Source organism: Suncus etruscus, chromosome 5 (assembly GCF_024139225.1).
Source record: "Suncus etruscus isolate mSunEtr1 chromosome 5, mSunEtr1.pri.cur, whole genome shotgun sequence".
Classification (NCBI taxonomy): Eukaryota; Metazoa; Chordata; class Mammalia; order Eulipotyphla; family Soricidae; genus Suncus; species Suncus etruscus.
In genome coordinates, this window is record NC_064852.1 from 127,601,637 (window position 1) to 127,628,134 (window position 26,498).

Here is a 26,498-nt window from a genome sequence, read left to right on the forward strand (position 1 = left end):
TTCCACTTTCTTAGATCCCTTCCTTGCAGAACATATCTCAGCTTTTCCCAAGACCTTTCTCCCCCTTTCAGAACATGTGCATCTAGAGCCTTCATCAGCCGGTGATAATTCTAAGAAGAACCAGAGAAAGAACAAAGAGAGTAAAGCCAAGCACTTCCAGTCCAATTGAGCAATGGCCACAAAATGCCTTTGTATCAATGCACACTTCCTGCAATGACTAGCTTGACCAGAAAGAGGTGAAGGAGTGAGTCTGTGAGCTTGGATAGCCAAAATGTCATAATCAATTTACCGTATTCCACTGGTCACTTGACAGCCAGTAAGACCAGACTTATGTTTGGCCATTTAGAAAGCCAAGCTCTTTCCTTATGGTATCATTCACATTTCACCTGCTACTGTGGACCCCTTTGAAATATGAGAAATGTTCATTTCCTGCATCCTTCAGCACTTCCCAAGGTGCTATATTTAAGCTGCATTTCTTCCCTTTTCCATTTTTATCCAGCCCTGTTCTTGCAGAGCTATTGTTGTTGTGTAGAAAAGAAAATGATAAGCATTACATTTTGACACCCGCTCTGTAAACACTCAACTTATTCAAATGAGATATTTGTTTTGATTCAATATATATAATAGAAAAATATCATTGAAATGAGTCATGTTTTATGCAGGGATAGGGCACGAAGTTAGCATGTAAAGTAAAACCATGTATCACCTAAATTTATTGAAAATGTACTACATTAATTTGGAAGGCAGAGCTTTGTGTATACAGCCTCATCCAGTAACACATGCCACTTACAAATGACTCCAATCAGTATAATATGGAGAGACATGGAGATGCCATTTTTTAAGCCCTAATTCCATAAGGAATAAGGAGCAAAACATTGATAGATTTCATAGTTCTGGCTGAGATAACTGGTTTGCATTTAGAATTCATGTTCGATTTAGAGCAAACAGCAGCCACATCTAAGGACTTGCACCCCACAGAGCAGCAGAAAAAGACGCAGCTGCCCATGGGATGCCAGTTGATGGTGTGATGGTAGATGGTGCACTATGAAAATGAACCTTCGGCTTTCTTTTAGGTTTATCTTGCTTTGACTGTTCTGTAAGTCTTTTTTTTTTTTTTTTTTTTTTGTGATAAGTGAAGTGCTTTTACTTGAATTCCCTTAAATCAACTGTGCATGAAATGCACAGGGTGAAAACATAATATGATGCCTATTATAAGCCAGTGGTCACTTCATCTATTTAATTGAAATATGAAGTGGATTTCCCTCCCTCTAAGCAGTAATTTGAGTGACTGCTTCTACACAAAGACATTCTCATATACGACACTAGTGTTCAGAGACACACAAGCACACACAGCCAACCAAGGGGGCTCAAGAGGAAACTCTACCCACCAAAACCTTCAGTGAACTACGAGTACCGCTAGGGGTCACTCGTGAGTAGAAGCCAAAATAGCCTTCAGCTATTCCCTTCAGATGGGACCCAAACCATCCCCCAAAACTATCTTCAGTTAAGGGCCAGATAACAAACTACTTAACCTCTGCCTCTATCACCCTCTGTACTAAGCAGTAAAATATCTCCTATGACTTTCTGTGGACAGATGGCTTAGGACCATGATGCCTCAGCCCACCCTTTTATAGTTTCCACCTTCCTGTATCCCATCTGGATAGATGTTCTCTCACTACTGCTGAATTGCTGAGGCAATCGACACCACAGCTGCCTGTCCCCAAGAACAACAACAAAACAAACAAACAAACAGCGTGCTACTCTTGGGTATCACTTGGCTCTTTTTTAGGTACCAAGTTCTAAATTTCTTTTTTTTTTTTTTTTTTTTTTGGTTTTTGAGCCACACCCGTTTGATGCTCAGGGGTTACTCCTGGCTAAGTGCTCAGAAATTGCCCCTGGCTTGGGGGGACCATATGGGACGCCGGGGGATCGAACCGCGGTCCGTTCCTTGGCTAGCGCTTACAAGGCAGACACCTTATCTCTAGCGCCACCTTCCCGGCCCCAAGTTCTAAATTTCTAATAAAACCTTTCTGAGGAGAGTGGGAGTGGTGGGGCCTCACTACAACTGAGGCATAATTCAGGTTGTTTGATGGTCAACATGAACCAATATTTAGCACACTGAACATTCTAGAGTTACTCAGCATTACTGACACACATTAATTCACTTAAGGCAATTACCCTGAACTCTTTTGATATATACCTATATTGGCCTCAGCACCTCTCTCTGCCCCGAAAATATTCAAGAAAATAGAAACTCTTTTCTCTTTTATTATCAGCCAAAGTTCTATCGGGTAACATTTGAGTCACATAAGTTGATACTTAATGAGTGTCCCAAATTCTGAACAGGTCTAGACTGATTGATTATAAAGTAAATCTTCAGCTTCCTAGTAACATGAAAATTTGTTGGTGGTGGTGTTGGTGGGTTTTTTGGTTTTTGGTTTTTGGTTTTTGGGCAGCGCTCAGGGGTTACTCCTGACTTTATGCTCAGAAATCGCTTCTGGCAGGCTCTGGGGTGGGAGGGGAGGACCATATGGGATGCCAGGGTTCTAACCACCGTCCTTCTGCATCTAAGGCAAATGCCTTACCACTGTGCTATCTTTCCGGCCCCAACATATGAAAATTTGTATTTTATGGGGGGCAGAGAGAATGCACAGGAGTAGGGTGTTTGTCTTGCACACAACAGACCCGAGACAGATCCGAGTTTATCCTCAGAATCCCATATGGTCCTCCGAGCCTGCCAGAGGTTATTTCTGAGCATAGAGCCAGGAGTTTACCTCCGTTTTTACCAAAACTAAAAAACAAACAAGAAAATGAATAGAAAACACATATATACATACATGACCTATATCTTACATATGGCATGTTTCTATCGTGTGTGAGATAAACATCAATATTCACATATACAAACAGAATGAACCTATAGGCCTTAAACTATTATCTGAAACTATTGTCAGTTGTGAATTACCTTGCTTCAATTCTATCCTTTTCCATCGGATTATTTTAAGAAAATCAGAGGTAAAGAAAATTAAAAGACATTTTTTAAATAATTCTCAGAGACAAAAGAGAGGAGGGCTGGAAAGTCCAGATCACGACAGGAAGCTCATCACAAAGAGTGATGAGTGCAGTTAGAGAAGTAGCTACACTGAGAACTATCATAACAATGTGAATGAATGAGGGAAGTAGAAAGCCTGTCTCGAGTACAGGCTGGGGTGGGGTGGGGTGGAAGGAGATTTGGGACGTGGTGTTGGGAATGTTGCACTGGTGAAGGGGGTGTTCTTTACGTGACTGAAACCCAACTATAATCATATTTGTAATCAAGGTGTTTAAATAAAGATATTAATTTTAAAAAAGATGGGGAAAGGAAAAGAAACACAAAAAAAAGAAAATCAGAGGTAGCCTATTATACCATATACAACTACTTATTTTTTAAGTCAGCTCTAAGACTTGGTTTCAAATCTACTCTTTTCTGCTCCAGTGTGAGACAGATGCTATTAGTAACTCGGATCATGTCTCATTTATTCTTCTGCCACTATCAAGATGTGATGCTTTGTCGGTAGAGGGCGCCCGAGAGACATATGGCAGAGGAAGGGGCATCTCTACCTCTGGGCCCTCCTGGCTCTTCTTTCACCTGAGGGCAGCTTATGCTCCAGAAAAGCACAAGGTTGCTCATCTCCAGGCAGTCCAGCAGCACCCAAGCTTACGGCATCCCAGGAAACACTGCTGGCATCTCAGCTAGTCTTGCAGGGCCTCAGCTGGTATCTTTTCACAGAGGTGGTGACCAGCCTCAGCCTATGCCACCTCAACCATCCTAGTGGGTCATACTCACACCCTCTGTACGGACTGACGACATCATGGGGAAGAGGGGTATTCCCTGGGGACTCCTGCAGCCCCTTACAGCCCCTCTTGCTCCATTGCTACACCACTGCTCAATCTTTTGTAATTTATCTCATTATTAATGACTAGGTTTTGGTTTGGGGTTTGTTTTTTTTTAATGGTTTTAAGGTCACAACTGGCAATGTTCAAGGATTCCTGGCTCTGCACTTAGAAATCACTCTTGGCATTTTGGGGAGACCACCTAGGTGTGACTGGGATCAAATCTGGGTGTCAGCTGCGTGCACGGCAAATGCGCTACCCACTGTACTGATGCCTATTAATAAATAGTTTGGGGTCTTTTGTTGTTTTTGTTTGTTTGTTTGTTTATTTGGTTTGGATTTTGTTTTGGGGTCACACCCGGTGATGCTCAGGAGTTACTTCTGGTTATGCGCTCAGAAATCGCTCCTGGTTTGGGGGACCATATGGGACGCTGGAGGATAGAACCAAGGTCCATCCCAGGTCAGCCGCATGCAAGGCAAATGCCCTACAGCTGTGCCACCACTCCATCCCCTAATGAATAGTTTTTATTTCACATTTTGTTAAAAGTACTGTGGTTTCCATCGCAACTGGATGAACTGGTAGAGAACAAAACCTCATAGCCACACAGCTTTATTAGACCTTAAAACAGTACCAAGTTAACAAATTCTGAATAATAGTCACCAACTTAATTTCCTTTATACTCACTGTCTAGATTCTCCCTAATGTCTAATATTTTTACCCAGTTTCTTTTCCAGTCAAGGCCAGAGTCCACACATCGCACTAATAGATATTTCTCATCCCCTCCACAGACAATCTTCTCTTCTTTTATTGATGCAGTAATTGTAAAATAATTATAGCTGTAAGTCTTACAATTTTTCCCACTTGCTGATAAAATTCTTTTTATGCCCATACATCTTGGAAATTTTATTCAATATTATTTCTAGAGGCTTTTTGGGAGAAAAGTGTTAGGATTATTGCTTTTCTGTCAGGTGACACACCGTCTATTTTGTGGTTGTTTGAGGGTGCAGGAACTGCTGAGTGAGATCTATTTATAAAGTGTCTCACCAATTTTTCCAAAATGAATTTAGAATGTGTCACTTTAAGGAAATACCTTATGACTTCATAGCAATATTTCCAATTCATATCTGTAATTATAGCTACCATTCACAATTTGACTTGGCATATTTCATTTAACGTTTGATTCCTAAAGCTATTAATGACAGTTGACCCTGAAATGTGTGACTTGCCCTAGAACTTTATACAAGCCTGTGAATAATAATGTCTCTTCTTAATACACTGAAACAGAAGAGACAATGTTTTTCAGAGGCTTGAAATAACCATAAGGATAAGCCACCAAAAGATTTTCTATTTATTTCATTCTGCTTTTGCCTTGGGCTTATAATCATTTTGTAATCTTTATTTGGGTGTAAAGCATTTCCATGATTCTAAAATTTTATCTACAAAACAAGTTCTATTCAATGAAGTCTAGCTTGCATCTGTCTTTTTTCCTAAGAAATCATGAGTTTTTCAATTCCATTTAAAAAAAATATATATATATATATGTTCATTGTCCCCCTTCTTAAATAAAAGGCGACACACCATAGATAGTATTTTATACCTTGCCTTTTTAATGAAAGCTTAAAAATGCAATATATATGTAGCTGTATTTCCATTGTTGTGGGTTTGTTTGGAGTGAATGCACTGCCGTGACCTCAACCATTCCTGAACTGGTGGCATCTGAGTTATTTCCAGTCTTGGGCTATTCATTAGAAGCAATGCCTCAGTGAACATGTCTTCTGCTATTTGGGCCTCTGTATCCTTCCTGTTCTGTCAGTTAGCTCTTGCTCTCTACAGCACATTAACTCAACCCTATGGCACAAAGCAACCCCATGTATTAGCTCAAGAACTGTAGATCAGTAACATTGTGGGCCAAAGTGATAGCACAGCGGTAGGGTGTTTGCCTTGCATGTAGCTGACTCAGGACAGGCTTGGGTTCGATCCCTAGCGTCTCATATAGTCCCCCGAGCCAGGAGCGATTTCTGAGTGTATAGCCAGGAGTAACCCCTGAGTGTCACCAGGTGTGGCCCCAAACAAACAAAACAAAAAGAAGTAACTTTGGGGGCCAGAGAGATAGCATGGAGGTAAGGCATTTGCCTTTCATGCAGGAGGTCATCAGTTCGAATCCCGGCATCCCATATGGTCCCCGTGCCTGCCAGGAGCAATTTTTGAGCCTGGATCCAGCAATAACCCCTGAGCACTGCCGGGCGTGACCCAAAAACCACAAAAAAAAAAAAAAATAGAAAAGAAAAGAAAAGAAGTAACTTTGTCTTTCCCTCCGCTGTTCTCATTCATGTGACGTCAGTTGGCAACCCAGCTGCAACTGCATGGTCCAAGGCAGCCTGACTCACATGTCAGAAAGTGGGTAGGCTGTCAGCCAACATGCCTAAAGGCCCAGCGTCCTCCAGAGGACTAGCTCTCACTATGCCATCTTGGCACTCTCAAGGTTCCAAATATATCAACAGAGCATAAGCCCCTCTGCCCAAGGAGTTCTCTATCTTTTCTGCTTGCTTGCATGTAGCCAGAAGGACAAGCCCAGTGTCAAAGGAGAGAAAGGGAAGAACTCAAAAGACAGGGATAGAGGCAGGCAGGGATATTCTAGCAGATGATTGACCACAGCTCCTCCTCAGAGGCCAGACCTCTGGGTCACAGGGCAAATTTAAGTGTATAATTATCAAATCCCCTCTTCTCCATACACAAACCCTCTAACAGGCCTCCTCACTACTCCATTGTTTGAATTTGGGGGCCAACTCAAAAGTGCTTAGGTCCTATTCTTGACTCTGTTCTCAGAGTTCACCCCTTGTGGTGTTCAAGTTGTTCAAGTCTGCTGCTTGCCAGGTAATTGCTTAATTCCTGGATTTTTCCTCTAATCCCCAATGATCTTGCATTCCCTCTTCTCTAGGATCAAAGTACATGTTATTGTGTCACCAACAATGCATGCTTCTAATTTTTTTGTATCCATCTGAAATGGCTAATGGCATCTAAATAGCATTTTAATTTACATTTCTCATTATGAAAGTTTTTTTTGAGGTGATGGGAAGCCATTTTAATTTTTCTATTGTCTTTTTTTTTTTTTTTTTTGCAACTTTGGTACCTTTTACCCATTGTATTGGTCTATTTAAACAAGTTTTTCATATATTAGGAAATTAGCCCTTTCTATGATACACATAATTTTCAATAACTTTCCACAAAATTAATATAACCATACAAACATCTTATCTTTAATGTCTTTGCTAGAACATTTTCTCCAATTCTCAATAATAGAGGCATCCATTTTTCTTCATGGGGGGAGGGAGGAGGGAACATATCCAATAATCTCATTTTCCCCAATTTCTGTAACCAATGGCTGTATATTATTCCATAACATTGTTCATCGTCCTCTCTGCTACAACTGAAGATACTATAGTTGGAAGTCAACTCAAAACCCATTTCCTGTCCAGTACTAAGCAGAGTCAGCTGGAATCTCAGAATGTTCATATTGTCCGGGAGATATATGTATAGGCTCTGCTGTTATGCGGGAGTTTGCCCATTTGTTCTCCAGCAAATTTCTCAGTCCTAAATTTTGCTTCTCAGCAACATAAACAAATGTCACAGTCATTTGAAAGAATATTAGTATCAAAGTGTACAGTAAAGTGCAGGTAGCCCAAAATAGACTCACAGTGACAACCATCAAAGACAGGCATGAAGCTTGGTGCAGAAACATTTTTTGTTGGCAGTGGCTACTGAGCAAGATTTGGGGTGTATGAGTGTACTCATGTCACACACACTGAAGTACACACAATAGAATGTTGCTTTTGGGAGTGTTTCCATGTTCTTCAGTGGTGGGATATGAGAAGGAACTGAAGTTTTCAAGGATGCCAACTCTGAATTGCGACCTATGAGAAGACTAAATACGAAAGAGCAGAGGCATTTCTGGTCAGCCCATAATAATTAAATTATATATATATATATATATATATATATATATATATATATATATATATATTAAGGTTTCAGAATCAAAGTATCAATAGCTGAACAAAAGAGTGGACATTGATATTTCAGCAGATTCCTTCCATTCTGCCAAAACATCCCAGTGCACTTCATGTTCTGCCTGAGACTGCACTCTCTTAAAAAAGCCAGGTGGAGAGGCATAGTCCAGGAGCTCCTTACAAATGTGCTAGGACTTCAGGACCCTCAACTCCCCTAGTCTTTATTCCAGTGGTTTCTATGAAACTAGAATGCCAGGCATAAATCTTGAGGGAGAAAAAAACTAGGTATTAACTAGGCACATAAGGCAAAACCAACTAAATTGAAACAAGACGACAAAGCATGTTTTGAAATGACATGAGTTAAGATGTTCAAGTGGTCTCAAAGAAAAGCTCTTTGGCCATATCCTAGGACTGGAGTCACACAACTCAGTAATATCTAAAGATAACCTTGGCATGTATAAAGCTTTTTCCTTTTAAGCAAAAAAATGTGAGAATGATGACCGGCGGGGTCTTATGTGAGCAGGGAGTGTATCTTGAAAAGGTTCATGAAAGAAGTTTCTGTAGTGATGATCTTGATAAGGGTTAATAGCCATGAGTCTTCTAAGTAGATCCAGGGAGGGGGAAATGGTTCAGTGTTGGCCCACAATGCTTTGCATTGTGATTTAATTCCCAGCTCCACCTGATCTCCCAAATTACTGCAGGAGTGGTCCCAAAAGAAAAACATTGAACCTTGCAAAAATATACTTTAGATTTGTGGCATTTGCATGTAAATTTTATAAGAAAAACAAACACCTTGCTCTCTACTGAATAGGTGTTGAATTTAGTATGGTGATAGCTGCAATTTACTTGGATTGTGATAAAAAAAAAAAGACAAATGGTAAAATGTTAAAGGATTGAGCATCCAGGTGTTTACACTCAAAGCATCACAGCTGCATGCTTGGCACTTTTTACATAATTGAGAAGTTACCTAAAGCAAGTCATAGTATTTTGCATTCAGAGATGCTGTCACTGGGGACATAGTCCCTCCGCTCTGGCTCCACTTCCCCATTAGCCATTGCTCTCCAAACACGAATGCTGCCCACCTGTTCTGCCGCTGTACACCTATATGATATCTTCAAGGAAAGCTAGACCATTCGCTATTAGATAGACCTTCAAGGTATTCAAAAATCACATGCTATCACTGTAAATCAATGTATTTTTGTGCTATTGTAAAAACTTGACTTAAAAAAATCAGTCACAAAAGTTGCTTACTATATTGATATAAATTGGGTTATTATAATAATGCTGTGGAAAATCAGATACCCTCATTATTTATTAGGAAAGAGCTCTTTTTGTTGAGCCCTGGAAATACTTCCCACACGTTGGCTCAGTAGATATAGTCCATGGTTCTCATTTGTGATGCGGTTGAAAGTTATGGAGTCAATAATAGATCTGAAAGCAAACCAAGACTTTTGAAGCTCAAAATCTGTGCTTCTTCATGTTAGTCCTCAGCATTTAAAATGGGCTACTTTCTGCAGCAATCACATGGTATTTTAGAACATATCACTGGTAAAATTTTGTGAGGTTAGTGAACTGGTCAATTTTCACCAGAATATTGCTTATCAAAAGGTCTCTAGTTCATACTGTCCAGTAGCAAATACACGTGTTTGCCTTTCTTTTATTTTCTATAGCTTTTATGGGTATGGTAGTCATAGCTGAGGGGTGTAGGGGAAGATGCAGTTTGATAAACCCCCTTAACTGAGGAGAATATTTCCAGTCTTGCTGTTTCATAAACAAATGGCTCGAGTTTCAATGACCGATTACCATGCTTCCATGAGGCAAAATTTATCAAAAGGAACATTAAAAAAAAGGACCATTTCCCCTTTGCCAACCCACTACTGAAATACAGTAACCAACCAGTGGATGGCACTAGTGCTGCTGACTGCCCTAGTTTTCATTTTCTACAAACTGGAGAGGTTTTAGTCTTCTAGGAATGTGAAACTAGATTGGCCTCAAGTAAAGGGCAAATTATGCTTTGTGATCTGTGCTGTACAAAGTACAGACATAGACTACCAGCAGGGGTCTCAAACTCGCAGCCCACGGGTTGTTTGCAGCCCTCCGTACATTTTGTGGCCCTGCGCTAGAGGAATCTTTTTTTGTTTGTTTTGTACCCCCCAATGTTCAAGGCTTACTACTGACTTTGCACTTAAGGATTACCCCGACTTTGCCTCCTGCGGCCCCCAGGTAAATTGAGTTTGAGACCCCTGCTCCTCATGCCTTCAACCTCACTTCTTTTCAATTGGGCTTCTTCTCCAACCTCACTTCTCTTCAATTCTTCATAGTAAGGTAGGGGACAGAGAAAGCCTTAAAAGGAATGAGTAAAGTAGGTGCTGCTCTCAACATGTAATTGCTGACATGCCATTAAAAAAAAAATCAGGTTCCACAGCTAACTTTACTCCTGGCTCTGTGCTCGAAGGAATCTAGGTGGTATTGAAATTAAACTAAGATTGTCTGCTCAAGTGCCTTACCCAAGATGCTCTAGTTCTATAATCCTTTTAATACACACACCGATTGTTAAGGGCCATTTGCCTGTTGAAAAAATCACTGATGGGCAATACATGGACACAGGGGCCAGCACTGACAAGAGGCAGAATACAAGTGGTATTTAGACCACTTACTGAAAATTATGCATGTATTCAATGACTGTACTAAGAAACTCATATCTAGAAGCTTAAGACATATATCAGCAAAATATACATGCATTTCTGGAAGTAATTAAAGGGCTAATGGCCTTAGCACACCCAGCTATCATATTACAGGGATGGCATTTTGGGAAGGGGACTTATGCAGCTCAGACTAGACAATGAACACTATCCTTTGAACTCTAATAAACCCAAATGAAGCTGAGGGACTCCCCCACATATACCTCATCTTATCACTCTATCTAAATTACCCAGATGCTGGCAATAGAGGAGTGGCTAAAGAAACTGTGGTACATATTCATAATGGATTACTATGCAGCCATCAGGAAAAATAAAATCGTGAAACGTTCCTATACATGGACATGGAAACTATTGTGCTTAATAAGTCAAAGGGAAATACACACAAAATAGTCTCAGTCATCTGTTGGATAAGAAAAATAAGACAGTATGATAATAATACCCAGAGAAAATAGAGATAAGGGCTGGAAGGACCAGCCTATGATATGAAGCTAGTGTTAAGTACAGTCAGAGAAATAACTACACTTCATAACAACTATAAGGACAATGATAGAAAAATAAAATGCCTGTCTCAAAGACAGGCGGGGGTGGAGGGGGAGGAGATGGTGAGCATTAGTGGCAAGATTGCACTGGTGAAAAGGGTATACTTTTTTCACTGAAACCCAACTACAAATGTGCTTGTAACCATGGTGCTTAAATATATTTTTTAAAAAATACTAAAAAATTGTTTAAAGCTAGATTAACTGCTGTTTCACTTCTGTAACCTAACATTTGCTATACTGCTGGCTACTACTGCTGACAGGCCTGAAACATAAGGACGTAGGACAAAAGATAAAAATGGAGCAATAAAAATAAATTATATTAGCCTTCCCCCCAACCCCGCATTGCTCACACCATATTCAATCCCTCCTGCTTAGAAAGAACAATTTGTTCTACTTTTTAAGGATCATGTTTTCAAATTCAATTTTTTCATGTACTTAACAGGCCAAAATTTCAATATACTCCTAGACTCAGAAGTTAGAAATACATCTAAGGGTATTATCAAGGGCAGCAGCCAGGAATCCTTGAAGAGCAGCTCTCCCAATAGCCACCACTCTAAAACCCTCCTTTTGGCATAATCAAAGGAACAATTCCACACTTCTAAATTCCTCAAGAAATCTCATGCAAATAGTTAATATCTTAGCACTTATTCAACATATATTCAGTATTTGTACAAAGAAACTGTTCCCCACCATCAGAAATTGTGATGGGAGTGAAATGGGCAAAATAAATAAATAAATAAATAAATAAAGTTCTGGTTGGAAATAGCTGATAGCAGATTTGAAGGGAACAGTGTCTTTTGGGTGTTTGGTAGTCTGTGACAGGGCGTCATCTCTAGACTGTTTCAAAATACAGGAGTTTCACTTTAGTCCTGGGTTACCTACTAAGGTCTTTTAGAAGGCTGAGTGGAATTGTCTTGTGGTCAACTGTGGCCGCTGAAATATTCCTTTGATCACACTGATTTCTACCATAGTGTAAAAAAGCTCTCATCTTTGGAGTTAACTTTTTTTTTTTTTTTTTGGTTTTTGGGCCACACCAGGTGATGCTCAGGGGGTTACTCCTGGCTATGCGCTCAGAAGTCGTTCCTGGCTTGGGGGACCATATGGGACACCGGGGGATCGAACCGCGGTCCGTCCAAGGCTAGCGCAGGCAGGCAGACACCTTACCTCTAGCGCCACTGCCCGGCCCCATGGAGTTAACTCTTAATGAAGAAAAATTTTAGGTAAATGGCTTACAAAATCGGGACATGATTTGGGATAGTTTATTCTTCTTGGGGGGGGGGGGGACAGTTTATTTTTAATGTGTTTTGTGCTTTGAGAAACATGCCCTCAGTTACTATATTTAAACCAACTGCTGCATGCCTACCAGAGAAAATTTCAAGGAAGTTGTAGAACTACTGGAAAGCAAATATTTTCCTGACTTTTTCTCAGGGACTAACAACATCTCACTCAATAGTGTTATTTGCCAAAGGTCACCATTAGATTTCCTCAGAAGCATACTTTACCTGTTAATTATAACTTTGTAAAATGACCTTAAGAATTAATCACTGGTCGGAGCTTCAGTACACAGCCTTTTAGCATGGCCACACAACGTAGTCTTTACCCAGTAATAGAATCAATACAGAAAAACCTTTTGATTGGGGGCTACCATCACCATGTTTGGGGGACCATGCAGGTTTGGCCACATGTAAGGAAAGTGCTTCAGTAGCAAATACTGGTCTATTTTTAGAGTTAAAAATATTAAGCCTCATCAGACAAGATTGAGAGCAGGGAAGAATTGAGTATCTGTGCTGCATATGTAGATGGTCTCCAAGGAACTACTTATCCCCCCACCCAAGCACCCCAGATAAATATCTAAAACAAGAAAGTTGGCAGATACGGGATTAAACCCAAGCCAACACCAAGAAAGCAGATAGGGCTTAAAGCCAAGCCTGCACACAGCTGTCCTGAGATGGACCCAGGTTCAATCCCAGCAACCTATATATGATCCCCCTGAGCCTGCCAGGATCGATTTCTGAGCAGAATCAGGTGTAACCCCTGAGCACTGCTGCCGGGTGTGGCAAAAAAAAAAAAAAAAAAAAAGAGTATAAGCCTGGAGGTAAGAGAAGACTTGAGTTTTGCGCCACCTATATTGATATACCTGTTTAGTTTTCTTATCTCTGAAACCTTTCCAAATGCATTAAATCTTAACAGCCTAAAATGCTTGGAGTAAACAGGCATTATCTAAATCATAAGAAAAAATGAAAAGTCATTTCCGTAATTGAACTGGAACATCAGATACCTACCGAGGGCAAGGTGCTTGCCTTGCATGAAGCTGTCCCTCGAGCTACACGTGGTCCTCCAACAACTGGCAGGAACAACTTTCTACATGCCTGGTGTGATTCAATGTCTCAACCCCACCACCCCCCTGCAAAGTCAATATAAACTAGTAAGTTGTCACTGTGTATTCAAACTGAGAAAACACTCTTAAAATTTGTGCCTAAGAAAAAAGCTGTAAGGCCAGCTACCTTCTTCAACATAACCATTTCATATCATGAATTCAAACATACATCTTTCATGCTTTTCAGCATCATTCCTTCAGCATATTTGACCCAGCAAATTAAGTTTCTTTAAAAGGTTAACTGACAAAAACACAAATAATCAACTCTATAGTAGTAATACTCAGCATATCCTCAGGAAGAACTGTCCTCAAACCTGATTGCTTACATGTCTGTTATAGACATACACTGTAGCCTTTACTGTCATGTATCACTGGGCTTTAGAAATGGATTTCACTGTAAGATTTCACTTTGGATTTCCCAAAGAACCTGTCCAGATAGGAGGAACAGTTTGATGTCAGATTTTTGTCCTCTTCAGAGCTGTTTTGTATGTATAAAAAAAGGAGGGGAGTGGGCTGGGAAGAGGGAAAGGGGTCAGTCCTAGAATCCTAGCAGTGTATATTTCTCAACTAAATGGTTTCTGCTTTCTGTAAGTGTTTACACTTATTTCAAGTTGACAGCTGAAAGCACCAGGAAGGAGGAAGGCTCCTCTTAACTTCTTGATGAAGTTACATTCCTCTTAACAACTTCTTGAGGAAGTACTGTCCAAGAAGACTGATAAGTCAAATATTCATTATGGACTGTAATTCATTTTGCTTTGGTTTTGAAGTCTTCCCTTAAGAAAAAAGAAATTTGTTAATAAAAGGCAAAAAAGCATAGAACACAGTTAAATTATTAAGGCAAATGTCAATTATAAAGTAAAAGCTTAGCTCTCTAATCTAAATACATCAAGGTTAAAACCTCCATACCTAGTCTTTCTTTCTTCCTTATATTAGACCATAAACATTTGACCACTTACAATGTGCCAGAAACCTAACGATTTACATGGAAAATTTTATATACATCTCCCAAGGATTTTACTTACTTGTTATGACAGTTGAGAACATATGGCATAGACAAGTTTCAAGTATAATAATGAACATCACAGGTGAAGAGATAAGTCTAAAATCAGAAAGTTAGTCAATCCATGCTTGACAATATCTTAAACTTAAGTTCAAAACTGAACTGAATATTCTTTTAAAATCACCTTTGAGCTAGAAGTAACATAAATATTGGTAGGGGATCTTGGGCAGTTTAGTAGCAATGAGGTACTTTAACGTCAAAACCATCAATATTAACACTATTATAACCATTTTAGCGAACTATAAAATTTAAAAAAATAGTACATTACCTTTGAAAAACTATTCTCCACAAATATTATAGTGTTATAGGTACAACTTCTACTTAAAATTTTAAAAACTAATTTTATTTTAGCAACTTCAGAAAATATTGATCAAAAAAGGAAGTTTTTGTTATAAATAAACCCTTTATAAGAGAACTATTGATCATAGCAGCTCATAAATAATTTATTTCATCAACTAACACTTTCAGTAGTGCCTACTCTATTGCATGTAATGCTATATGATACATAGAATTCAAACAAACACATTATCTGGCAATAATTTTTTATATTCAGAGGTTCTTGGAGTTTCCAGAAAACAGACTACTTAAATTACTGTGTGATATTAAGTCAGAGGAAAGAGTGACAGATATGAAGCTTAGTAATAGCCAAGTTGAATCTGTCATTTTAAGAGTACTAAAATGAACTTGGCTTTACACTAAGTAATTAAAAGAACAAAAATTAAGTTTGACAACATCAATGCAAGTTTTATTCAAGATAATAAAGGAGCTGAATTTTAACAGAGAAAGACCAGTCATTCACCTCTACAGTCAAGAGTAAAACGGGGGACGTCTCATTAAACATACATAAGTTCTGACTTTACATTTCTGAATAAAGCTGTTCTTTGCTTTGTTGAAAGAGACAGTTCTTAATTTCTGTTGTTAAGGCTTTGTGAATTGTGTTCAGAAAATTTGACAACACACACACTTCTCAAATAAGTACCTAAGGGATTCACTCAAGACTAAGTATCTCTAAGTATATAGTACATAAGACCCTATAACTTAAAAGAGTGCAATATCTATATAAATTCTATTTAAATCACCTTTCCTAGGTTTACCATAATTCTTCAAATAGACCCGTTTTTATTAAGACTGTGGTTCCTTCAAGTAATATGTTAGTTTGACAGGTAGTTCCATAACATAGACAAGGCGTCAGTTTTAAATTTCCCTCCAATGATACAGAAAATTGACCCAAATAGTCAGAGCACTGCTCTAAAATAAACAGGCTTTATCTAAAAAAGTTACTTTTCACGATATATATCACATTCTGTTCCATAACTGACAAAAGTTATGATTTTGGTTATAAAACAAGGAGCTAGGGAATTCTGTTACCCCAGTAAATCTTATTGTAGTCAAAAAGGACAATCAGTACTGCAGTCATAAACACTTAGAACCCTTAACGACAAAGCAGTTTGTTTTGTTTGTTTGTTTGTTTGTTTTTGGTGAGGCTTTTTTTGTTTTTAGCTGTTTTTTTAAATTTCGTTTTATTTTGTTTTTGTTGCCTTTTATTTTTTGGTGGTTTAGCTGGCAAATCTGAGTTTCAGCACATCATTTCCTCCCCCTAAGCGTTAAATATTACAAAAAAAACACACAGAACAGACTCATAGAGGCTATAATATAATGCTCATGTCTTGGGTGACTAACCCATGGGCAAGGGTGTTTTTTGTTAAACAAAGGTTTTTTAAGGGATTTCTGAATACCTTTTTTTTTCTAAAAATAAATGCCCCTATTTTTCAGAGTGCTCCCCATCTATAGGAGACAGCAGCTTTACAATTTTGCTATAAAAACCAACCACTCATGTTAGCAAACCAAGATCGTAAAAGGAAACCAGTAATGGATATAATGGACATAGTCTTCACAGTTCACAATAAATAAAAGTGCAGGAAGTGTTCAAGTAGGGCACGTAGTTTAAAAACTACATGTGAGTATTTGGCATAGGTTATCTTTTAGAGGCTCTCCGAGGGTCCCTGCCATTACTTATTGTGCTCATAATTGTTTGATTACTAGCTGTTCCTGGTAGCTGTGGATTTATAGGTCCCCGGCCATTGCTTCTACCAGCATATGAAAATTGGCTTCCCCTTGATTCTGGGCCCGTCTGAACCCCATTTCCTAAAAAAGAATATAAAAATTGATCACTATTTTTAGTTACTTATCTATTAAAGTAGACCTATTTGAAGTTCTAACATATACTACTACCAAATGCTTGGCAAGATTGTCTAGAGAAAATAAATGCCTTTATTCTTAAGCTACCTGAAATTCATGTAGTCTAGGTAGTCAATGAAGAATTGACTCTTCAAGAATAAGATACTTACTTTATGCTATAACAGGGCAAGATGCAAAAGAACACTTGAGCAAATAAATGAGAAGACCAGTGTAGAAAAGAAAGCATAGAAAATGTACCATCTGTATTTTTTTTATGGGAAAGAGTAAAGGCAACACTAGAACATGTGTACTGACATTTGTTTCAAATATGATTTAATATTTCAAGAGACAAATCTAACTTTTTCTAAAGGAAGACAGTAGTTTTCCACATTGCGAGGCTCCAAGTAGCTATGTCTAAACCTGTGTTCAGCCAATCACCAAAAAAGCTTCAGTCACCTAATTAAGTCTAATTACAAAACCTTGTTCCTCAGTCACTAAAGAATTAAGATTTCCAAAAATCTTTAACATGAATACTGAGCTCATTAACAAACTGTTTCAGAGTATTTGAAGGACAATAATCATCTTAAAAAAAGAAAGATTATTAATGGGGGCCAGAGAGCTAGCATGGAGGTATGGCAATTTGCCTTTCATACAGAAGGTCGGTAGTTCGAATCCTGGCATCCTACATGGTCCCCTAAGTCTGCCAGGAGCGATTTCTGAGAATAGAGCCAGAAGTAACCCTTGAGTGCTGCCGGGTGTGACCCAAAAACCAAAAAAAAAAAAAAAAGTTATTATGTGAAAAATTAAGGATACTGGCTCTCTGCACCGAAAGAAAACAATTCTACAGCTTCTAAATAATCACAAGTTAGAGAAGTTATTTAGAAAAATGCCAAAACTGGGTTAATTCCTTCTTTTTTTGGGGGGGGGGGGGGAGGGTATTTGGGATACACCCAGCAGAACTCTGGAATCACTTCTGGCAGATTCACATATGGATGCCAGGGATCAAATCCAAATCAGCCACATGCAAGGCAATTGCCCTCCTCACCCATTGTGCTATCACTCCAGCCTCAGGTTTCTTATTTCTTAACCAGAGCTTAGTACCACTCTACTCCCAGTGATTCTGTCCTTAACTACAGAATGTGCATAACAAATTAGCTCAAAATGTCAGCTTCCTAAAAATCAGTAATATAAGAAGTTCCTGTTACTAGTTGCTTTTTTATACTAATGTATGCCTAAAGATAAACCTTTCATTAGATATATTTCTTTAATTCTTTTATCTGATCACAAACATAAAAAAAAAAAATCTTACCAACTGGTCCAAATGTACCTGTACCCATACTACTAGCCAGGGAATTATTCTTCTCAGTGTGTGCCTAAAAAAAATTTAATTCAACCAAATGAAGATTTTTTTTAAAACCACATTGATATTACCATAGCATTTCAGTATATGTTTAAAGCTTTTTATAAAACATTCTTCAAGACCTATCCAAGTTCATTCAACTTAATGTAGTTATCTATGTTTCCCAACCTTTTGTAACTTTTGCTCATCTTATATATAACCTGATATTATTCCCCACTATTCCAAGTACTAAATGGTAAATTATTTAGCAGGTAATATGATACAGGTAAGTAAAGACTCACAGGATAAAAAAAATATAACATCTACATGATTTTTAGGTCCTGAGAGATTGTATAAGGATCTAAGGCATTTATTTGCCTTGCATTTTACTCACTCATGGTATATCCAAAGCACAGGGAGCCTCTCCAGACTACAAACTGGCAAGTAAGCCCCATCCCTCTCCCCCCAACCACCTAAAAATCAAGATATACATATATTACATGCATGTATATATGTATGATTCTTTTTTTCTGGCTATCACATGTTTGGGCACTCAACCAAAGAATTTTATTTTAGGGGCCGGGAAGGTGGCGCTAGAGGTAAGGTGTCTGCCTTGCAAGCGCTAGCGTAGGATGGACCGCGGTTCGATCCCCGGCGTCCCATATGGTCCCCCCAAGCCAGGAGCGACTTCTGAGCGTATAGCCAGGAGTAAGGAGTAACCCCTGAGCATTAAACGGGTGTGGCCCAAAAACCAAAAAAAAAAAAAAAAAAGAATTTTATTTTATTATTTTGTCCCCTACCCCCAACCAAATAAATTTTTTTTTTTTTTGGTTTTTGGGCCACACCCAGCATTGCTCAGGTGTTACTCCTGGCTGTCTGCTCAGAAATAGCTCCCGGCAGGCACGGGGAACCATATGGGACACCGGGATTCGAACCAGCCACCTTTGGTCCTGGATCGGCTGCTTGCAAGGCAAACACCGCTGTGCTATCTCTCCGGGCCCCCAACCAAAGAATTTTAAACATTACCCTAACCATAGAAAAGACTACACATTTGGATTAATTACCCCTTTGTTCTGTTGTCGTCGAAAGTCAAGGTTAGGTTCACTGAAATTTGGCACTTCTGAATAAACCATACAAAATCTGAAAGAAAAAGGCAAGTTAAAGAACTTCTGAAAAAAGTAATCTGCCTTTCTCTATAGAACATGAAAGACTTGAAAAAAGTGAAGAATTTAGATATTAAATGAACTAACTAAAAAGAAAAAAGCTAACAATTTACAACAAAACTTTCTAAGTGCTATATGCCATAAAAATTATGACTACCTGTAATGTATAAAATCATGCTGTTGTGAGGAGTTATCGTTACTATTCTTTTTTAATCTAAGAGCACATCCAGCAGTTCTGAGGGCTTACTCCTGCATTCAGGGATCTCATGTGCAAGACAAGTGCCTTACCCACTGTGCTATTTGTCAGGCCCTTGGTTTTGAGTTTTAACTCCTCTGTACTACCAAAACATGAAGCTTGTCAAAGACCAAGGACTCAGAAACACATCTTTGTCCTGTTTTTCCACATAGGCTGGTGCCACTGAACCATGCAGAGGGTTCCAGAGTGTTTTTTTCCTGTAGTGGTGATGGATTTGCCCGGATCCATTCACACACTCTCATCCAGTCCCTCTTTTGACCAATCACAGTGAATCTGTGAAGATAATCATTTAAAGTTATGAGTGGATAACACAAGTGAGAAAGACAACTGGCAATCAAGACAAAAGTTTTCCCTGACTGGTGGTTAGCATTCATATAAACATTTTCTTATTTTCTCACACTACAAAATAGAACCCGTTCTGGTAAATTATAAAATGAGCATGGCAATCTGTGTCATGAAGAACTCAGTGACTTTCAATGATTCTTCAGATATTAAAGACCTCCATTATTATAAACATATCCAAATTGGAACAAGGACCCAAAATCTGATGATTGATTATTGATGCTAAGACCTATCATTCATGACAAGTTGCTCTAACCTTACTATAAAAACAAGTGAACACAAGTAGCCTTCCTCCAAAAGGACAAACGTTATCAGTTTCTGTCTTGCAAACACTAGCAAAATTAATTCCCTCCCAAAGTATCTTCCTTGAAACATGGCAAAAGCTTCCTTTCTATTATTAATCACTTCATAGCTTCTCGCTTTAATATCCCCTTCTTAATCTGATGACATTAAGTAGGTTTCTAAGTAAAAATGAAATAAAATTTGACTATCAATTTGGTTCACATATACCATGTTAACAAGAACATCCCAAAAAGTCTAGGCTAGGCATAGAGGCTGAATTACCTTTACACCCCTAGAGAGGATGGTTCCTCCAAGTCAGGGTGGAGATTAAGCAGGCTAGTAGTGTATGGAAGCTCGCATTGCGGCTGCCTGAACGGGACCTAGACTGTGGATAAATACAGGACTTCAATTGGCATTGCTTTAAGTCCTTCTCCCACGAGTGCATATGCAGACATCAACAATGGAAAAAGAAAATGTAAACTGATGGCCTACAACTTATTCATTACTGACCTTCTTTATTGGGCAATTTGCTAGGAAAAAAACCTATTTTGAAAGACACCTGTCGCACCTCAAACATGCCATGTCACACCTCCAACATGTCATGTCACACCTCAAACAAACCATGTTACTCCTCATACATGCCATGGCCTACAAAATGGTCCCAGTTTCTTAATGGTCCTTGCCCAGAAACAAAAAGGACATTTTCCACCAGAAGAAATCAGTGGTTAAGGGCTGTTAAACTAATACACAGTGCAAAATTATTTTCAAAGCTGCAGAAGACTATCAGTTTGCCAGTCAAACAAGAGCCAAGAAAGAGGTTCAGGTTCATACCTACCCTTATTCTTTGGTGATACTTATAACTTACTCAGTGATAGAAAATTATACTTACTCTCCAATTTTTTGAAGTTCACCGACCCTTCCAGTATAAAGTGTCAGGCATCCTTTCCACATAGATGCGTACCTAAAAGAAAATAGCAGAAAAAGGTTCCTTTCTATTTAAATAAATCAAACCTTTACCTTTTCTTGTTCTTTCAGGAATTAAATCCTGTCTATAACAGGATGTCAACTACAGTTAATCTGATTATCCACTTGGACTGTTTTGGGGATGCAACATTTATTCTGGGCCAGAGCTAGAATCCCGACTTCCGACAGGCAAAACATGTGTACTCAGTCCACAGAGCTGTTTCTCTGCCCCTTTAAAATCTTATGGGAAAAACACAGAAAAATGTACCGCCAAACCTTCACAGAATTCTCTAAATAACTAACCCAGAACAGAGAAAATTTCATTGCAAACAATGTCCTACTTCAAAGATAATATTTCTTTTGGTAAATCAGCAAATGAAAAAATTGCAACTGCATGAATTCAATGAAAACTATAAATATGTAAATCCAATACCACACTGTGTTTTGCTTTTCATCTCACTAGGTAAAGTTAAAAATTAATCAAAAAAAATTTTTATTCAATTCAACTCTAAGATTCTGGACCTACTGAAACTTTCACGTCATCAAGAGGCTGAAAAATAAACTAATTATTGCAAATAATTCACCTGTATTTCCAAATTTGCAATTCTGAGTTACAACCTGGCTAAAAAATGGTTTATTCTAATGATTTTAAATGCAGGCAAGCATCATTAAGAAAAATCATGTTTATAATTATGGTGCTTAAAAACAAAAAATAGCCCAGGGCTGGGCGATAGATACCACAGCAGTAAGTGACCAAGCCAGGACAAGTCAACCCCAGTTGACTCCCAGCATCCCATATGGTCCCCCCAGCCTGCCAGAGAGATTTCTGCACATAGAGCCAGGAGTAACCAGAGCTGAGCGCCACTGCTGTGACCCCAAAACAAAACTTAGTACAGTGAAGTTCACTTTAGTATAGATGAATAAAAACTTGTTAGTTTTCAGAGGGGACCATTTATACTAGCAGTTGGGGGTGGGGGTGGGGGAGGGTAAAGGAGAGGGATATGGGATGCATGCTGGAAACGGGTGGAGGGAGGACAGCATTGGTGGTGGGAATGCCCCTGATTCAATGTTGCTATGTAACTAAAATATTACTGTGAAAGATTTGTAATCCATTTTGGTCAAAGTAAAAATTAAAAAAAAAACTTGTTAACTTTATATTATAGATTTCTATTCACTTATTCATTTATTCAGAGCCATAAAGATTCTACAGTGGCTAAGGTGCTTGCCTTGCACACCTGACAACAGGGACTCATCCCCACATCCCAGAGTGATCTCCGAGTGCAGAGCCAGGCAAACTCCTGAGCATTCCTAAGTGTGGCTCAAGAAAAAAAAACTATTCAAGACTATTTACCACTCCTATGTAATTTACTAACGTAATGAGTATATTAATATTTTAACTTTATCATGTTAAGAATGTACACTGAGAAATAAAGAGAAATTTCTAGACTTAAAAACGTATTAAGTTGCTTATTACAAAAATGACTATTTGCAGGGTTTTCGCATAAACATGTTAATATTCCAGAAACAACTTTAGGTTGTTTAAAAGCTACTTTTCTATTTTAACCAGAATTTAAGGGCCCTACAACTGGCTAGGCCTGCCACTGGATGTTTTATAATCAATCCCATTTTACAGAAGAATTTGAGGTGTGCTAAGTTAAATTAGGAAAGTCTTATTGTTTACTTTTGAACTTTTCTTTAACTTTCCTCTGTACACACTGCTGTTTTACTCAAAATCTTTTTTGATTTTTGGGGGTGGTTGGCTCACATATGTAGTGCTCAGGGCTTACTCCTGGCTCTATGCTGGTTCTGTGCTCAAGGATCACTCCTGGTAGTGCTCGGGGACCATATATGGTGCTGGGAAGCTAACTCAGTAGATGCAAGATAAGAACCCTACCCACGAAACTACCTCTCTGGGCCCTCCTCAAAATTGTATAAATTAAAAATTGTAATAATTAACTGTAGCAGTGGTGCTAGAGGTAAGGCATCTGGCTTGTAAGAACTAGCCTAGGAAGGACTGGTTCGATCCCCTGGCATCCCATATGGTCCCCCCAAGCCAGGAGCGATTTCTGAGCACATAGTCAGGAGTAACCCCTGAGCATCAACGGGTGGCCCAAAAACAAAACAAAAAAATCGCATAAATTACTATAAATCTTCTGAAATTAGTTTTTCTACAAATTGTGGAGGTGTTTATCAAAATACAAAATAGCTGTTACCCATACCTAGACATTATTATTTGGAGCAAGATACTTTTTAAAGCACAGTATAGTATTTTTATCCACGGTAAAAAAAATTGATTGTCAAAGAATGTTAATCTTTCACGTAGCTCCCCAGATATGAATCCTCTTTGTCTCAAGAGACACAAGTTTAAAGAACACAATCGGTGTCACCATGAGTCAGTGTATGAGAATGAAATATCTAAGTTCTGACTCTCACTTCCTTCTCTGATGACACAGTGCCTCATTTCCTGAAGATGGGGTAAGGCCTGTAAGAGTTAATCAAAGGGTTCTAGATTTCTAAATTCATGTTAATCCAATACAGTGTTATCAAATGCCTCATATTTTTCTTGTTATAAACTAGAATTTCATTAACCATAAAACTTACCCCAAAAAACCCTTTCTTGCCTACATATCCTTCAAATGTAAAGAGTTGGTAAACTTAGGACTGCTTTATCATTGCAGCCTTAGTAACAACATTTTGTTTTGGTTTTAAAAGCCAATCTGTGCGGGGCCGGGAAGGTGGCGCTAGAGTTAAGGTGTCTGCCTTGCAAGCGCTAGTGTAGGATGGACCGTGGTTCGATCCCCCGGCGTCCCATATGGTCCCCCCAAGCCAGGGGCGATTTCTGAGTGCATAGCCAGGAGTAACCCCTGAGCGTCAAATGGGTGTGGCCCAAAAACAAACAAACAAACAAACAAACAAAAAAAGCCAATCTGTGAACTCTTTGGGACTACGGTACCTAAAGGTCTTCCTGACAATATTTATGCATTATCTTGTTTTTTGTACAATATGTTTTCCAGAATGAACCTTCTAAATGTTGGAAACTTCCCCTCTGAACTTTCAAAAATCTATATACAAATAAATAAATAGGGGCCGGGAAGTTGGCGCTAGAGGTAAGGTGTCTGCCTTGCAAATGCTAGCGTAGGACAGACCAAGGTTCCATCCCCCAGCGACCCATATGGTCCCCCAAGCCAGGGGCGATTTCTGAGCGCATAGCCAGGAGTAACCCCTGAGCGTCAAACGGGTGTGGCCCCCCCCCCAAAAAATAAATAAATGAATAAATAAAACCCACAGCTTAGTTCTTGAACTATAGTCTTAATGTCCTCATGGTATAAAACTAAGTAAAATAATGAGAGGTTTTCAGATCTCGAAGGGGGGAGGGGTGAAAACAAATTCTGACATCTCTATTAGAACATACCAAAAATATATAATATTCATTACCTAAGTGGCTTGGAAAAAAAATTCAATCCTCCTAGAACAATATCTGATCAACCTGTATGAAAAGGATTTGGAGGCGGACTGCTGCTTATTTTTCCTGCAAAAGTATTGCATCCTAGGGGCAGGCCAACCAAGCCAAGTTAGAAGAACTTTGAGAGCCCAAACTTCCTCTGAAAGCGGCCCATAAAGAGACAGGGCAAGAATCTCTCCAAGTTCCAAGAGTCCATCCATCCAAAAATGAGAGTCCTTGGAATCCCTGCAGGCTGAAATGCGCCCCTCTCCTCCAGCGCACCAGCCACCCACCCACCCAACCTGGGTCCCCCTTACCCTCGGGTCAAACGAATAATATCTCCAGGCTGGATAAGCCCTCCGATCTCATCCCAGACGGAGATGGTGATGCTGCCCGTCTTATCGGCGACTTTGCACGATCGGACTTCGTGGCCGTCTTTGGTTTTGGTGACGCGTCCTGCAAGGAAGGGAAGAGAGAAAAGAGCACCAGGGGGGGGGAAAGAGGAGAAGCGGGGGGGGGGGGGTTGTTCACGTACGAGGACGAAGAAAGAAGGGTTTGCACGGGATCCCTGCAAGGATGCTCACAACTCCACTCGTTTCCCCTGGGATCCGGGGAGCCCGGGGTGGTGCGATCGCAAGGAGCCGCGGGGCCACGTGGATGAGCCGGGTTAAAAGGAAGGAAGGAAGGAAGGAAGGAAGCTGAGCTAAGGAGGCGCCGGGCTGGGGAAGCCACTTACCTATCTCCAGGACAATAAAGACGACATTTAAGTTTTTCAATCCGGGCTTAATGTCTTTGATAAAAAGAGGCGGGTCGTGGAGGCCGTTCATAGTGGAGGCAGGTAGGTGGCCACGGCCTTTCCCACCCTCCCGGGCCGGGGTCGGGGGGGATGCGATGGGCCGAGGGCGGAGGGGCGCGCTGGGGAAGGGGCGGGTGGAGAGCGCAAGGACCGAATGCAGTTTGATGGATGCTAAATTAGACAAAGTCTGGGACACCCCCCCCCACCCGGAGATCTGCCCCACTGAGACTGCCAACACTGAGCTTTAAAATAGAAAAAAATGTGCAAGAAAAAAAAATGAAAAAGGCGTTCACAAGTTGAAAAAAGAGGGGAAAAAAAAAAATGAACCGCTCGCTGGGCACCCCGGAGCCGGAGACCTCCGCAATGACAGCAGAGCGGAGCGCAGACGTCTAAGCAGCCCGCGTCCCACACAGCGACTGCCCAGTGCGCCCGCGCGCCCGTAGGACCCTCCGGGAGGCCACGCCCCCTTTGTTGCGTCACGCGACGTCTACACGCCCACTGGCACGCCCCCTCTAGGCTCCCGGGCGGGGCCGCCCCGGGGTCAGGATGGGCCTCGCGGTCTCCGTCGCTCCGCCCAGAGGCGGTCAGTGCCCGCCCCTTCCCCGGAGCCGTCCAATCAGATGTCGGAGCCCCGCCCTTTGCCTTCTTTGCCTTCTTCCGCCTCGCTGACGCTTCACCTGGATTCTTCTCTGGGGCTTTGGTGTTCTTCCACCTTGAGCTGCTGGATTTTTCTTCCCTTTTTTTGGAGGTGGGTGGGATTCGTACCCGACCCCCACTCGTTGGCTGAACCTGCCATCACGGATTTTTTTTTTTGATTGCTTGTGGTGAAGACCCACTGGGTGTGTTGCGAAAACTTGTTAAGGAAGATTAAGGCTTTTGAAGCCAGGCTTGCCTGGACCCAAGAAAGGAAAGAAAACAAGGCTAGAGTTGGGGCCTTATAAATTGCAAGATTGGGATTTTTAAGACTAGAAAAGAAGGTAGAGATCAGTTCATCTGCTTGGTTTTTAGCTGATTTAAGTCTGAAGTCTGGAAATGTACTGTTGGTCCTTTGCTGAAGGTCACCCACTTTTTCTTTTTTCTTTTTTTTCTATTTTTTTTTTTCTTTCACCCACTTTTTCAAAGAAGAGGGATCTTCAGTTTACAAGTTAACCTTTGTAATGTTCACTCATGTTAAGTGAG

General features: G+C 39.9%; 1 protein-coding gene across 1 annotated transcript; it reads right to left on the reverse strand.

The window, feature by feature from the left end:
- Positions 1 to 16,043: 16,043 nt before the first annotated feature.
- On the reverse strand, positions 16,044 to 25,394 carry NABP1 (nucleic acid binding protein 1). Its single transcript, XM_049773305.1, has 6 exons — positions 25,260 to 25,394; positions 24,841 to 24,979; positions 21,008 to 21,079; positions 19,140 to 19,215; positions 18,046 to 18,109; positions 16,044 to 16,703 (listed from the first exon to the last, which is right to left on the reverse strand). The coding sequence occupies exons 1-6, from the start codon at positions 25,348 to 25,350 to the stop codon at positions 16,534 to 16,536; spliced, it is 612 nt and encodes a 203-aa protein (XP_049629262.1). The 5' UTR covers positions 25,351 to 25,394; the 3' UTR covers positions 16,044 to 16,533.
- Positions 25,395 to 26,498: the final 1,104 nt, after the last annotated feature.

What these genes read in the sequence shown, in the direction of transcription:
- NABP1 (XM_049773305.1), bottom strand. Translation starts at nt 25,350, where the DNA reads ATGAACGGCCTCCACGACCCGCCTCTTTTTATCAAAGACATTAAGCCC. An exon ending in GAACTTCAAAAAATTGGAGA is followed by an intron (nt 19,216 to 21,007) that starts GTAAGTATAATT and finishes TTTTTCTTTCAG; the next exon opens with ATTTTGTATGGTTTATTCAG. An exon ending in AGGTACATTTGGACCAGTTG is followed by an intron (nt 16,704 to 18,045) that starts GTAAGATTTTTT and finishes ATTCTTTTTTAG; the next exon opens with GAAATGGGGTTCAGACGGGC.